The sequence below is a fragment of the Engystomops pustulosus genome, chromosome 2, assembly GCF_040894005.1.
Source record: "Engystomops pustulosus chromosome 2, aEngPut4.maternal, whole genome shotgun sequence".
In the NCBI taxonomy this organism is placed as follows: domain Eukaryota; kingdom Metazoa; phylum Chordata; class Amphibia; order Anura; family Leptodactylidae; genus Engystomops; species Engystomops pustulosus.
In genome coordinates, this window is record NC_092412.1 from 63,735,853 (window position 1) to 63,752,696 (window position 16,844).

Here is a 16,844-nt window from a genome sequence, read left to right on the forward strand (position 1 = left end):
TTAATGGGGGGCATGTGCTGTGGCTACCTACATACTGGGGGCATGTGCTGTAGCTACCTATATACTGGGGGGCATGTGCTGTGGCTACCTATCTACTGGGGGTATATACTGGGGCTATCTATTTACTGGGAGGCATGTGCTGTGGTTACCTATCTACTGGGTGTATGTGCTGGGGCTACCTATGTTCTGGGAGGCATGTGCTGTGGCTACCTATCTATTGGGAGGCTTGTGCTGTGGCTACCTATCTACTGGGTGGCATGTGCTGTGGCTACCAATCTACTTGGGGGGCCTGTACTGTGGCTACCTATCTACTGGGAGGCATGTGCATATTGTAGAGCTTTTACGGAATAACATTTTGAAATATGGCTCTCTCAGACAAAAAGGTTCCTGACCCCTGGTCTAAGTTAAAATAGTCCGGAAACCCCTTAAATGAGAAGCTACAAGGTGTATGTAGAAACAGTAAGGCCATGCTGACTGAACTTAAGACACTATGGGGCAGTTTTATCAAACTCTCTGCAATAGAATTCTTCACACATGTAAGATTTTTTACTGCAATTTCAACATAACATTTTCACTTTTAACCCCTTAAGGACATTAAGGCTCAGCCCTTTTTTATTTTTTTATTTGACCAGTGTCTCCTGTGGTAACAACTTTAACAAATCCCTGTGATTTTGAGTTTTTGGTGAGACATTGTAGTTTGTTAGTAGTATAATTTTGCTGATTAGTAAGTTTATTGGGGGGGTTGGTAAAAATTCTATAATTTAGGAAAACTTTGAAAAAAAATTAAATTTTCAAAGTTTCAAATGTTCTACTTTTTAGTAGCCACCATCTTTTTTGAAGCCGCCAGCAAAGCTGGCACCGATCGTGGGTGTTACCTGTAAGTGTTTGCTGCAATATGCAGCAAAGACTTACCGGCAATAGAGAGGGCTCAGCCTGTGAGCTCTCTCTATGCACCCGCAGCAAACGTGTGACACGCTATTACGTCACACGTCTGGAAGTGATTAATCTCAGTACTGATTTGCCTTGAGGTTTGCTATTGGTGGATGCCTGGAAACTCCACTCAGAGGAGTTATACCCTTCTGGCTGGAAGTTCTGAAGACTTCTATGATCATTTTGAGAGTCCTTGCTAAAGGACACACAACCTGCAGACAGCAGCCTGCTTCTGCTGTCCCATCTGAGGGTAATCCAAACCCATCATCCCGGCTGCAGCTCTGGCTACATACAATTTTGCTGCCAATGCAGCTTCCATCATCTCTAGCCCCAAGTTCCTGAATATGGCATTTGAGAACCCTTTGCATCCAAAGACTGCATCCAGCCAGCTATCTCGGACCTCAGCAGATAGGACCTCTGCCTCCTCCTGTTATTGTTGCTGTGATGAAATTTAGGAATAAAGGAACTGTAAGTTGATCTACATTCTTGTCTTTATGTGTGATCCCTGGCTGTCACATAACATCACAGGCCTCCCCACTACCATCACTAAAATTCACATGAACAAAATACAGACAGTCAACTCCTTTGCTACTCTCATGCTGAGCCTCACATACCAGCTTCAGCAAGTCAGGCACCTCTGACATGCCCTCTGCCAGTTAACTTTGTCCAGCAGATAACAAGCCTCCATGTAGATCTGTAAACTGAAAATTTAAAAAAGATATGTGGAAGGTGAAAAGACAGGTCTCATGTGTGTCAGTTGGCACAGCCATGGCAGAAATCAGAGTTCCAGCTTCAGAATTCTGACTCTTCTATTATATAAATATTACATAATTTATTATTTCACTATTTCAGTCCCGGAACTGAATATAGTAAAATAGTACAATTTTGTAGGATCGGACAGATTGCAGTGTTGCACTACCATATGTGCACTCCCTCCATGTCTGAATATCTGTGTGCCCCTTCCTGTATGCCTGTCGTGTACGCCTCTTAGTCTCTCACCCATCCTGTGCACTGGGGAGGAGTGGTTACTCCATAACCAAGCTACACAGTGCTCCAGTCTTACATTGTTTATCCTGACTTTTGTCCCCTACCTTTTCATTTTACACAGAAGGAGGGGGATCTGATAAAAGTCATAAAGTCCAGGGATCCCAAACACAGCCTGTGACATTTGTCCCTTATCATGTGGCACATTTCCTGCTCATTGAGTAAAGCTTCACTTCAATTCTCCTCCTCGGCTGTCTGTTGAGAGGTAAAGTAAGGAAATGGTTCCGAAAAATTCTCAGCATTGCTAACTGTGATTAAGCTTATTGTTTAATTCTTAGAGCAAGCAGTAGAATACTTCATAAGAAGCTCAGTGCAGTCCAGTAACTTATGTATTTCTAAGAATAGATCTGAACTTTAAGTACATTTAGCTACATATAGCTTTTATTCTCTCAAAGTCTTGCGTTTACAGTATATTCAATATTAATGCCAAATTTCAAGAATTCATATTTATATTTACATTAAAGTGTTTCCATCAAGTGTTTAAACATACAATAGGAGCATCATGAAGTCAGAATACAGACCATAGAAAAATGTTATGTCTGTTCCACTGAAAGTCTCCATGTTGAATTTCCACCCCTTAAATTCTAATTAGAGGCTGGCAAATTTTATAATTACTTTTCTCAACATAGTAACGTGTATTTTAGTGCAGAAAGACAATTGTTTTTTTACATCTGCCTCCTGGAGTTACAGCCTTTCCCAAGGCTGCAAGTAATCTACAAGCCCGAGAATCACACTTTTTGCCCTATTGTTTAAATGCCCTGCATGATACAAAAGCCACTGGCATCCATGCAAAAGAAAGGTGAGGTCAGCAACAATTGTAAAAGAAGCTACAAAATCCCAACTGGGCTAAACAATACTAGAATACATGAGACCAATATTTTCTGGAGATGAAATGAAAAGAACTGTAATATATGAATAAATACAATACGGGCTATACCAAACATTATCATTTTCCACAACACTACTTTGGCACACATAAAAACTATTTCATTAGTAAAATGCATTTTTGAGTCACCATGTCCTGAGGTATTATTTCCTGTTATGTCATATGAGTTGACATTGCCAAAAGTATCTTTTTAAGATATAAAGGACACTGGTATGCAGTTAGGGAATGGCTTTGATGGACTGGAGGACAGACAAGGACAGTGAGCCATAAGGCTACACATCCATCTGCCCCTACCTAATTTCCCAGCCAAACCTAAGTGGTAGGTGACAACTGGTCAATGTATCCTTCTTGCACTAAAATTCAGACAGAGACAAAGCCCCTGTGCTAGATTTTTTTTAATATAACTTTGCACATTCATGTTCCACGACACATTTGTCTGCACTACACCCGACCCAATACAAAGTTCTGCACTGAAAGTGGCATTCCGGTGCACAGTCGGACCGTGCACCACATTTATCATGCAGTGTCAAACAGAATTGTGTTTCACACTCTATTTTAAAGGTGCACCAAAAAGAAGTTGCCAGAGCAGTGCAGGGGAGGCAGATTGATGAAAAAAGTGTGCCATCATTCATGAATCTGGTGCACCTGCACACTTCACAGGAGAACTGCACAGTTTTTACAAAATGTGGACCATGGACTGGACAATACAGACATGGAAGAGTAGGCAACAAATAAATAGGCAAAACATAAAACAGACAAAGGGCCAAGGAATCCAAGATACAGAAGTCAAGATAAACAGCAGCTTTCTCCAAAGAAGATTTATAGCAAGTGCATGGGAAATGGCAGGCAAATATTTCATGAGATCCACAGTCCAGAAGATGTTTGGAGTAATTCCCTGACACCTATATAATTCAGACCAGCAGGGGAGAAATGTGAGTGGAGGAAGATTCTGTCCATCTTAGCTAACTTAAAGGGGTATTCCCGTTACGGCTAATTTATGCTATTGCTTGTTATACAAAGTTATACAATCAATTCCTCACAGTTTTTTTAGATCTCTGCTTGCTGTCCTTCTATAGAAAGCTTCTATGTTTACTTTCAGTGGACATAAATCTCGCCATGGTCACACAGGTGCATGGCTCGTTACTATCACAGAGAATAATCAGCTCTGTGTGTTATAACGAGCCGTGCACCTGTGTGACCATGGTCAGATTTGTGTCCACTGGAAGTAAACATAGAAGCTTCCTATAGACGCAGAGATCTAGAACAGCATGAGGAATTGAAACAGAAAGTATATTGGAAATTTGTGTTACTTTTTATTATACAAACAATAATATTAATTTGCTAATACCCAAAAATATCTACCTGTGTGAATGCCTGTAGTCCCTTCGGAACAAGATAGCTGTCCTTGGATATGACCACCCTTGCACTCTAGCAGTGGTGTCCATACATGTACTATCGAGGCACCTGACCACCTGGATTCAGCATTCATTACAACATTCAGTAACATGGAGGACATGCAGTAACTCCTGGCCATTTTATATGCAAAAATGATTTTTTTTGGTGTGTAGTCCCTCCAGTAGAGGTGGTTGTATCCAAGGACAACAATCTTATTTCTAAGGGACAACATGACTACATTTATGGGAAATTATCTTCACATGGGAACACAGTTTTTAATAACATCCATTTGAAAAATGTATATATATATTGCATATTAATTAAAGGGGTTTTCTGAGAATATGAACGTCTGATACAAAATGCTAGAAATAAATAAATATAACAAATCTCGATGTTATTCGTCACAAAATGGAGCTTAAATAGTTTGATTTTACGATTGACAAAATTTTATAGCCTCTCTAAAGTATGCAGAGTTATCACCAAGATGGCCACCACTGGAAACTACAACTCCCAAGATCCTTTAGTTCTCAGTTAGTCCTCCTCCATCTTACACTCTGCTCCCAGTGATGATGTAACAGACTCTCCTGCTCTGTTACCATAATAATGATGTGTAACTGCCATAACTACACTTCACCACAACACTGTTGATCACATGACCTGCCCAGGCAGGTGCAGGACATGTGATGTGGACATGTGACCAGCGGCCATCTTCTGTCCTGTGTCTGCTCCGCGTGGAGGAAATTAACGCACTGATTAAAGGGCCAGTAGCATTTTAATTCTCCATTGTATTGTATGTCAAAAGCATTTTTATGATAATTCCTGGAGTACTCCTTTACATGTGAATGTCCAGACCACAATACCACTTTAAAATGTTTGCAACCCAGAGCAAAATTAACAGGAGACAGACAGATGTAAATCAAATAAGAAAGCAAGGATAGGGATAACGCAGTTTTCAGACTATTAAGGACCAAATGTAACCTACAAGGACCACAATCACACTCATCAGCGCATCCTCAGCCATAATTTATGGACAGAAGATGGCACTGATGTAGGCACATTGATTTCCTTTTATTACATGCCCAGAAAAGGACACAACATAAAACAGATTTTGGGATCTGTGCCCCCCAATGTTTTTATGATTTTATGATAAGTGCTAAAATCCCAATTTCTTGTACTTCCCCAGGTCAGTCAGTTAAAATGCGCACAACACAGCTGTCTGGAGCGCTTTACATCTAAGGCTAGCATCGGTAGATGCCAGGGATTGAATATGATAAAATTTAGAGAAAGTATGGGCAGAGTACCACCCGGGCCGAGTAAGTGGTGACCTGAAAGGGGCGAGTATGACCATGGGCTGTGGCCAGCCTCCTAACGGCTGCGTTCCCCAATGTTAGAACGAGAAAAAGATATTTCATAGACTAAATCTGCTCAGAAAGTTGAACATAATATCATATAAACTCTAAAGGAGGGACATTCATTTTATGGCTACGATATACGTAGGTATAGATTTAAAGTCATGATGTACCCTAAAACAAAACCGCGTCAGTATTTCTTATGATGGCATAACGTTTAATCTGGGTTCATATCTGCCTGTACTGTTCAAATCTCTATTTGACACTTTTTCCCTACACAATGTAGTACAGGAAGTTTCAGTGTAAATTGACATGCCGCCAACATTGCTGGCTTAAAGCATGTCCTGGCATTTTCAGGGAAGTAGAAAGATCTCTTGAATTCTCCATGGCCGTGGAAGGACTGTGTAAGTACAGAGACTTTTCCTTCTATTCAGCACTTAGTACATCATTCAGAGACAAAGTGGATTTCTCACATACCACTGCTTTAAATGGCCTAATGTAGTCTAAGATGTAATAGTGTACATGAAAGAAATAGAGGAAATGTACATTTAAGAGACAGTGTAAATGAAAATGGTCACAGAACTTTTAACAAATGTTGAGTAAATCATTAGTATAAGTAAAACTTTTTAATTTATCTAATTATCAAAAAGCTTTTTTCTCCACAAATTTGGCTGCTTTCCTGTCCCCATTGTGGTTCATTGTGCATGGTCACGGTGCAGTGAAGCATGGTGCATGCTCCATGCACGTGCCAGGTGACTGCATCCCAAATTATAGAGCGATCGCTATTCTTACCCGTAAACAAAGGCACAAAGCCCATTGTTTGCAACCCACATATTGTATACAGTCACAGACATGAGGCCTAATTCATTTTTAGACACATCCAAATAAAAGCTCTATGGAGAAAAATGGAGGACTGAGTTACAGATGTTTGGTTTCCTGCTCTCACCTCAGAGACACATACAAACTACAGTTAGGATGCACTTTGGACCAAATGCATTTATGTCATAAAACCCAAAAACTTGACTACATGCACCTTATTTATGGCTCATAGCGGATGGCAATTTTATTGCATTTACTTTTGTATAACTTTATACCAGCTTGCTTATTATACTTTGGATCAATGACATTTTAAGCTAAACCTCTGTATGACACTCAGCTCCTCCTTTTTCTCTAATCCATGATGAATGCCGCTAGTGCCGCCAGGGATTTCATTTTCACTAAAGACAGGTTGCTGAAGCTTATTACAGCTGCATTTCAAATATGCCTTTCTGCCTTTTCTAAGCATTTGCAATATAATGGAATAGTGTGTTATAACTTACCTTGCACCCTGACAGAATCCTCTGTGTAGTCCCAGGGTTTGGCTGCATTTAAAAAAAACATGTGACTAGTCTGAGCTGCAGACTCCTCAACTCTCAGCCCCCACCGTTGTGTTCCTGTAGATATTCATATTGCCCGGGTAGGCTAAGATACCCTGAATAGGGGCAAAATGAGAGTGAATATTAGTATTTTAATAATACATTTTATTTATGGACAATATAGGTATTGTTCTAAATAAAACATTTTAATTGGGAGAGGGGTTTAGGGTTGAGGACTTTTGCAATAAGCTTTACTAAAGTCTGTAAAAAGAAACAAGAGTATGCAATCCTTCCAGCCTACATAAAACCTGTAATGTTGTTGTAAAGAATGCAGCATGTAACAACAAGTTAATTTGTGCAATGTGAATTCATTTCATGATGTTTTCTTTTAAAGGTGCACTTTGTACTATGTTTCATGGTGCAAGTAGTATAGATTTGTACCGTGTTAGCCATGGAGAGCAGAAGAAATCAGGCAATACCTTTTTGAAGCTGAGTATATTTGATGGTGAGCCTTCGAGAATAATATTTCTATTCGTCAGACATGATGTTATGCATGAAACTGAAAATTCACAGCATTTTATTCACATTAGGCAGTGATCATCAGAGGATATAAAACTTTAACACAACAGATTGATAAATACAGTAACATCTTATTTATGACCGAATGGCAATAAACAGACTAAACCGGTGATGTTAAGACCACTTTGTAAGGTGTTGAATCTCTGCATTAATTTATACTCCCATTCAGGGTAGGCTTCAGCTTTCAGTAGGCCCCTGGGCGATAGAGCCTCAGTGGGCCCCTTTGCAGTGAACTCATGAGGCGGCATCAAAAGTTCAGAAACTAAAACAGTTCCCTAAAATATACCCTGGTTCATCATACCAATAAGCCTCCTCATGGTTATTTTATATAAAGCCCCCTTCACCCCCATAGATTTCTTATGTGCAGCCTTATGTGCCCCCCCAGAAGCTCTGGGCCCTGGCACTTTCCCAGGTATGCCCAGTGCTGGTGCCAGCCCGGTTCCCATTCTTTTCTTTCCCTCTGTGTCTTGAACTGTTCCATTAAAATAGTAATCCACAAGTCTTCCATTGTGTGGAGAAATGTGCAGCTACTGGGAGATCTTTCCTTTTATTTATAATGTCAGATCGGTGCGAGTTCATGTGCTGATGGTGTCTCTGTCATGATTCCCAAACATAAAGTCCTGTGTTTGGACACTGTTCACACATAATAAGGTATACCACACTGGAAGACCAGCAGGAAAACATCCCCTTAATATTATGTACCTGCTGTGATTGTGGTACAGGTACATGGTCACCCGTGGGAATTTGCTGACACCTGTTTTGCAGGCAGGGTGAGGTACCATTTTCTGATGGGGGTCTTCAGACAACAAGTCGTTTAAGGTTTGGTGGTTGCTGGAAGGAGAGGAGAGACTGGAAATATTTCTGTTAGTCTTGTATCTTTATACAGAATCGGATGGAGTTCCTTCGCAATATGACGTAGGATCTTTAGTTGTGGGCTTTAGGTGACTACTAGGAGTACTCGGGCCTCCTGTTGGGTCTCCTTATATGTAAGTAAATGGTCTCTATTGATGGCTGCTGCTTTACTTACCTTATATACTTGAGTATAAGCCTAGTTTTTCAGCACAAAATTTGTGCTCAAAAACCCTAACTCGGCTTATACTCGAGTCAACTAAAAACATAAAGACAAAACTCACCTTTCTGACGTCACCCATAGGTCCTCTTCTGTCTGAGACAGAAGAGGACCTATGGGGGACGTCGGAAAGATGAGTACAGTGTTATTTTTTTTCCTACTACAGGGGCTGGGCAGGCTGTATGCTACAGGGGTTGGGCAGGCTGAATGCTACAGGGGCTGGCAGACTATATACTGGGAGGCTGTAACCAATGCATTTCCCACCCTCAGCTTATACTCGAGTCAATAGGTTTTCCCAGTTTTTTGTGTTGAAATTAGGGGTCTCGGCTTATACTCGGGTCGGCTTATACTCGAGTATATACAGTATTTGATTGTCACTTTTGGTCGGTAGCCCAACTGTAGAAATTCAGACATACGCTACAACCGTATCTGTTCAGCTAAGGTCTGATTGTATTTAGCAATCTGTTGTGTTAAAAAAAAAATTTAAATCCTTTGATGATCACTGCCTGGTGTGTATAACATGCTGGGAATTTTCTGTTTCATGCATAACATCATGTCTGCTGAAGAGAACTAGTATTCTCCAAAGCTCACCATCAAATATACTAATTAACCTCAAAAAGGTATCGCCTGATTTCTTCACTCTTTTCCTGGTGAAACACTTTTAAAGTGTGTATCTAGCTAAGTGGCAAAGTATATCTTTTAGGTCATTTTTTTATTATTATTGTGTTGCATCATGAGCAAAAACATTTTCTTACAAGTTGTAAATGTTAAAAAAACAACCCCCCTTTCCTCAAGAAGCCAACATCCCTCCTTTCCATGGTGAGAACCTTTAAAAGAAAACCATCTGTACCATTTTGTACTATATTTTTGCTTATTTTTAAGCTGTTTCTTGTATATTCTTTCCAGGAACGGTGCCATGTGGATTCTAATTCTTGTGGTCTTAGCATTAATCTACCTCTTTAGGTGGAACCAGAGACGTCTGATTCTTCCAAATCTCTTAGATAAATACGTGCTGATCACAGGATGTGACTCTGGATTTGGAAATTTAGCAGCCAAGCAGCTCGACAAACGTGGAATTAATGTGCTTGCAGCATGTCTTACAGAGAAAGGAGCTGAAAACTTAAAGAAGGAGACATCTAGTAGGCTAAAGACTGTCATCCTTGATGTTACTGACAGCCAGAGTGTGAATGCTGCAGCTGCATGGGTTTCTTCAATTGTAGGAGATAAAGGTATGCTATATCTTACACATTGCGGTGGTCATTTATCATACACCGGCGCCACTGTATGATGGGCCAACCAGCCCTTAGGCCTCTTCCACACTAGCGTTGCGTTTCACGTCAGGGTGCAATGCGTGAAAAACTGACGTTTTTGGCTGCGTTTTTGTTCCATTTTTCCTTGGAGTAATTAGCGTTTTTGCGTTTTTCACGCGCGTGTTGTTAGCGTTTTTTTTGCGTTTTCGGCGCATTTTTCACGCGCAAGTCAATGGGAGAATCGAGCATTTTTCAAAGGGACCATGGTTTTGGATTAAAATGGGTTATTTAATTGAAAAATAATGTCTTCTGATAAGTTGCAAACATCTGCGATCTATTCTTCACTGTTCCCCGTGTATATTATCTCCCGACAAGTTAGCAGATGTGAAGAACAGTGAAGAATAGAATAAAAACAGTGAACACAGTGAACACAGGATCATTTAAGAGAAAAACACAGTAAAGAACACAGTGAAGAATAGATTACAGATGTTCGGCACATCTGCTTACTTGTCGGGAGATACGCGCGGAACGGTGCGAACAAAATAGCATGTGAAGAACAATATATATGTGTGTGAAGAACAAATTGCAGATGTTTAAATACATCTGCAATGTGTTTTTTTAATTAAATGATCGTTCGCGAGCAGGGGAAATACTGTTATTCTGGTCACCTAGCAACCCTTACGTTTAAAACGCATTGCACTCGCATTGCACTTGCAATGATTGCGAATGCAATGCGTTCTTGATGCATCTCCATAGACTTGAATGGGGCGTGAAAAACGAACGCAAGCACGCGCGTGAAAAACAACGCTAGTGAAGAAAGACCCATTGAATACAATGGGACAGAGTGCAATGCAAGTTCTGCGCGTGAAAAACGCCAGTGTAGAAGGGGCTTTAGGCTGCTTAGGCGGGGGGTGTCTGCTCAGCGTTTATTTCTATGCCAAGTCCTACCTGGCGTAGCAATAAGCACAATGACTCTTCACGTGGCCACGCACTGGACCACACTCCCCACCAACCGTGCCCCCCAGGTACTCGTGATTACTTCAGGGCTTCTACACCAGTGTTTTCGATACATAAGCAAAGACAAGCACTCAAGGTTCACTGTGCCTACACGTCTTCAATATCTGTTCAAATTAATTTTCAGACATCTGTAGATTTTGCTCTGGTTTTTTTTTTAGTCTGAGTGGATTTCACAGGGTGGAGAATTGTATATCTTTCCTTAAGATTCCCCATTTGTATCCACTATTTGTTAACAATTTGGCTAGAATTAAAAACAAAACTACCTAGATGCGCCAAATCTAGTCATGGATAGACAGTTAAAGGGATATTCTCATCTTTAATATTTATGAAAAATCCACAGGATATGGCATAAATACATAATAGATAAGGGTCCCAACACATAGGTGCGCATCTCGAGAATAGGGGTCTACTGACCCCCTTTCTACAGCCAGGCTGAACTCAGAGTTTGCTCTGCTTTCACAGCCATTCTCCATTAGGGAGAGAGCACCAAAAATAGGAGAATCTTCATTGTTCTTAGGAAAGGTTACCCCTGAGTAGGTGAGAGATTTTTCAGGGCAGTGGAGTATAATGATAAATTCCTGCTGATAATGTGTTTTTTTTCATTTAATTAAAAACTTTAGTTTGCCATGCCAACAAAGGGTAAGCTTCTGGAATAGCCAGTTTCTGCTTTCTTTTACCAGGTCTCTGGGGTGTAGTGAATAATGCAGGTATCTCTGTGCCAACTGCCCCAAATGAATGGTTGACTAAAGAAGACTTTTACAAAATTCTCAATGTGAATCTGTTGGGTGTTGTTGATGTCACTCTTAAAATGCTGCCTTTGATTCGAAAAGCTCGTGGACGTGTAGTCAATGTTGCAAGCATTGCAGGTAGATTAACCATCTGCGGAGGGGGATACTGCATGTCTAAATACGGAGTAGAGTCATTCTCTGATAGCCTCCGGTGAGTATTTCCCTAATTACTCTGTCTTTATTTTGGTTCTGGCTTTGCTGACTTTCCTTTTACTGTATGTGCCTAGGTACCTCTAGTAATATGTTTGGTTATTATGGTAAAGGTAACATTAAAGAAGTTTAAAAAAATTGGTTTTCACATGTGAAAATTCAACAGATTACTGGGGGAAGATTAATTGGGGGGCATTTATTATTGGCTTTTAGTGTCCAGCTCTAAAACTATTCATCTCCGGAATTAAAACGTTCCTGCATAGATTTGTCTTCTGCAGCATTGCATCAATATGTAAGTGATAAAGGAAATCAACCGCTGCTGTACGGTGGTTTTGAGCTGATTAGCCTTTGCGCCAAAATCTAACATTACAATCTAATGTACCTCAAAATTTGTGTACCACAATAACGCACCCTGCAACAGTATTAAAGGAGTTTTCCCATTAGGACCTATCCGCAGAATAGAGCCTAACTTTCTGAGACCCCCACAGATCAAGAGATTCAGGGGTCCCATTCATCTCTATGGAGCTGATGGAAATTGCAGAGCGCCATACTTGGCAATCTCCATCAGCTCCATAGAGATGAATGCGGCAGCCCGGGCAAACACGTCCTGTTGCTCCGCTTATCTCAAGAACTGACGAGGGGTCCGACAGGGGTACATCGGACCCTTCATTCTAGTGATCTCTGTGGGTCTCATCAATGATAGCCCGACCAATCAGCAAATGTGATAAAACACTTTAATGAATACCCCCCATTTTGCAGGAAAACTGGAGGTGAAGGCACATGAATCCCCCCTCCATCCTTTTGGGTCTGGGTGTGCACAACTTGCTTAACACCAATAGCATGAAATGTTGTAGACACTTCTTAGACATGTTATGACTTTCAGGGAAGTTACAATGCTGCTTGCCAAAATAGATCTTATATAGAACACCACATAAAATAAGCCAACTAATCTGTGGAGCACTGTTACACAAGAAGGTCCAAAAGTGCAATAGATATATCATCAGCATCAGACACTGTGATATAACTTTTACAGTATAAGACTGTCTAGTCTAACTTTGAACTGACACTTAGCCAAGTTTTCAAAGCCAGGTGCCCCTTTATCTCACAAGTTTACAAATGATTTACAAATGACTTGTGCACCATAATCCAGTATGTTGCTAGTGGAGTCTTTGACTTTCCGATAACTATTGGTGGATTCTTAGAGAGATCCAAGTGAAGGTGATCTATGATAAGTTATGGAATATCAAAAGGGCCCATAAACATTTTTTCACAAAGGGATTCTTTGCTGTCCATCATCGTCAGGCTTGAGATGCCATTTAGATATAGCTAGACATAACAAAAGCATGAACAAAATGGTCATCATCCAAACTAATTATATTTATTTTTATAGCCGAGAGATGAAACCTTTTGGTGTGAAGGTCTGTATCATAGAACCTGGTTTCTTTGCAACACAAGTAACAGATGCTAAACTCATGAAAGACTGCACCAATAAACGGTGGGCTCAAGTACCTGATGAAATCCGCAGGAGCTATGGACAGCAGTACTTTGAAAAATGTAAGTGGATTCCCATGGAATTATAGAAATATTTATTTGTCTATCTCTGTTTCCGAAAGCAAAACTTTATTATTTATGCAAATCTACTTTGATGATCTTGAATGCATATAGATTTGCATAGAATAGCGACAATACTTATATATTATATATATATATTTTTGCAACTGTTTTTGGGAGACATATTTGTCTACATGCCTGATATTTGGTCATAATAACTGACACAAAAAAACTGATAACATTGATGACATTATAACAAATAAGAAACTTTTCTCAAAAATTGATCCTTGTGTTGATAACACAGAATGTAGGATTACTAGAATATATATAGAGCTATAACAAATGTCCTAAAATAATCCTTTTACAGTAGAGATATGGTCTAAAACTGTTTGTACCGGCAGTAATACAAAGTATTACAATGGATTAAAATAAGCTTTTCATTAAAAGAATTAATAAAAATTACAGGTAAATAGTTATAAATGAAAACATAGCACAAACACATGATTACACCTGAAGAACTACATAAATAACACCAGGAGATGACATTGCAATTTCGATGAGAGAGTTACCCTCCAAAACTATAATCATTAAGCTTCAAAGGACAAAACCTTTACTCCACCCTCATATGAGGTTGTGGATTCGCTGCAACAGGATGACAATGCCACTACCTCCCGGAGTAGCTCTCATTTGGGGTACTGATGGCAGCAGGTCCAGGTGGCTTAGACAATGCACAAAGGGTAAGAATATCCAGATATAGGCAAGGGTCAGGGCAGGCAGTAGTCAGGCACAGTCAAAGGTTCAAGCTGGATGTTAGAGCAGACAGTCGTAAGGTACAATACAAGGTGTAGCCCCAAGGTCAGGACACACATTTTCACAATCCGTTCAAGGCAAGCCAATCACCAAAAACAAAAAAAGAACCTCAAAGCAAAAGCAAAGTACAGTGACAATTGGATTTTCAACATTTTTTGCTGTAATGGGACCAAGGATTATCATTAAAACTGGGAGTAAAGTATAGCATTCAGAGAGCTTCACCAGAGGTCACAGTGGGCAGAGGGGTTTGTCTGTAACTAGGGATCATCTGTAAATCGAGTTTCCTTAAGTAGGGCAAGTAGAGGCATATAGTGGGATATGTCTGCGCCATAAGTTGTAAGAACAAGTCAGGAATCTGCCTGACTTATCCTTTCAATGTACCTTATATACTCGAGTATAAGCCTAGTTTTTCAGCACAACAAATGTGCTGAAAAACCCAAACTCGGCAGGGTCTGGCAGGCTATATACACTGGGGCAGAGTCTGGCAGGCTATATACACTGGGGAAGGGTCTGGCAGGCTATATACACTGGGGCAGGGGCTGGCTGGCTATATACTGGGGAGGCTGTGACCAGTGCATTTCCCACCCTCGGCTTATTCTCGAGTCAATAGGTTTTCCCAGTATTTTGTGGTAAAATTAGGGGCCTCGGCTTATACTCGGGTCGGCTTATACTCGAGTATATACGGTATGTCAAAAACGGTGTGTGAACCCAGCCTAACGTGGTGGTCGGTATCTGCCACAGCCATTGCAGTATATTGCCTCCTTCATGCCAGAATGTTTCTTCCTCTATTAGTTAACAGTAAAGTCTGTGTCTAATGCACAAACTGTATTATTTTTTGTGTGCACCAGAAGTATTTGAAATAATCTGTGTATAACCTATGCATATGTAACTATATGCACATATGTATAGTAGCATGTCTGCTATAAAAAAAAAATGGAAACTTGTTTTAGTATCGTCACAGTTTATCTATTCCCACTCTACTCCTAATCTCACAGATTCCATCTAGCTAATCATGTCAAGAATTATTTTCAAAATGATCAGAAACTCTGGTTATAACTATAGGTGGCATATAACCTCTAAGATTGTTAAATGTGGATGTATACATGATATGAAAACCGCGACAAAATATGGAAATGATAAGTATCCATAAAGACATCTCAGGCAAATAATATAATGTTAACCTTTGTCACAGATGTGACAGAGCTCAGTGTTAGATCATTATTATCTGTACCGGCAGTCCCCTACTTAAGAACACCTGACTAACAGACAACTCCTAGTTACAGATGGACCCCACTGGCCACTGTGACCTCTGGTGAAGCTTTCTGAATGCTTTACTATAGTCCCAGACTGTAATGATCAGTGGTAATATGTCTGTAATGAAGCTTTATTGATAATCTTTGGCCCCATTACAGCAAGAAATTCCAATTGTCACAAGGGCAAAAAAAATTGTCTGGAACTAAAATGATAAAATATACAGGTTCGACTTACATACAAATTCAACTTAAGTACAAACCTATGGAACCTATCTTGTACACAACCCGGAGACTGCCTGTATTGACCTTTCCACATGATGTGAATATAATATGCTGTTGTGACAAATTGTTTTTATGTTTCTATGCACAGATTGTTACAATGTTGAACTGTCTCTTTCAATGTCCAACACCAAGTTGTCTCTGGTGTCAGATGCCATGGAGCATGCTCTGACTGCTGTCCACCCCAAGACACGTTATTCAGCTGGATGGGACGCCAAACTCCTTTACCTGCCCCTTTCATACTTGCCGACTGTAATTTCTGACTTTATTATTAGTAGTATGACTCCTAAACCAGTCAGGGTTTCCTGAATATCTACTTTCACATTATGTGTATCATATGTATTCTAAACACAGGGATTTACTAAATAAATGTGTCCTTATATACTGGTGTATCTGGTGTCCTTTACTGCAACTTATATTATTTCTCCTATTTACCAAAGAAAACACTCTTCTTGCTCCGGCGCCACTTTGGTTCCCTTTGCGATCCCGGCACTCACACAAGTTGGATCTCTTTTGGGTTACAAAATAAAGGAAAAAGCAAGGCAAGGCTTTCTTTCTAAAAGTAGTGAAAACCAAAACAACCTGGTGGGAGTACTTTAGTACATGAAGACACAGCTAAAGTGTGGAAAATCATGTACAGAAACTTGGGAGTAAAAAGAAAATTTTTAACATGTATAAAATTAGAAGATATGATGGAGGACCAAAAACTCCCCAAATCAATAAACATAGCCTGGGAAAGGACTAGACTAGGTATAGACATTTCTTTCCTGGTTGTGACCTTTTCTTCCTTTTTTGACATTTGCAGACAATGGGGCTCATTTTCTAAGGGTCGCGTGCTGCACTTTTGTCAGACTGTAGAGCTTTTTCGGGGCTAAAACGGCTTGCACAGGTATTTAATAAGTGTCTGTGCTGGGATTGGGCAACGTGATGACTGAGTGAGTAGCACTTCTGCCTTGCGGCACTGGAGTCCTAGGTTCAAGTCCCAAGCAGGTCAACATCTGCAAAGAGTTTGTATGTTCTCCACACTGTGTTTGTGTGGGTTTCCTCCGGTTTCCTCCCACACTCCAAAACATACTGGTAGGTTGATTAGATTGGGAGCCCCATGGGGACAGGGACCGATTTGGCAAGCTCTGTGCAGC

The 16,844-nt window shown here is 40.3% G+C and overlaps 1 protein-coding gene across 3 annotated transcripts; it reads left to right on the forward strand.

Moving 5' to 3' along the window:
- Positions 1–1,904: 1,904 nt before the first annotated feature.
- Positions 1,905–16,089, forward strand: LOC140117836 (retinol dehydrogenase 7-like). 3 transcript variants are annotated; one of them, XM_072134954.1, is made up of 6 exons: positions 1,905–2,179; positions 3,521–3,792; positions 9,514–9,836; positions 11,555–11,813; positions 13,203–13,366; positions 15,797–16,089. In XM_072134954.1, coding segments are annotated over exons 2-6 (966 nt in total). In that variant the 5' UTR covers positions 1,905–2,179; positions 3,521–3,790; the 3' UTR covers positions 16,015–16,089. The 3 variants fall into 3 exon arrangements, with proteins under 3 accessions (XP_071991055.1, XP_071991056.1, XP_071991057.1); XM_072134955.1 differs by lacking the exon at positions 3,521–3,792 and having other exon boundaries at positions 1,918–2,179; XM_072134956.1 differs by lacking the exons at positions 1,905–2,179; positions 3,521–3,792 and adding an exon at positions 5,945–6,008.
- Positions 16,090–16,844: the final 755 nt, after the last annotated feature.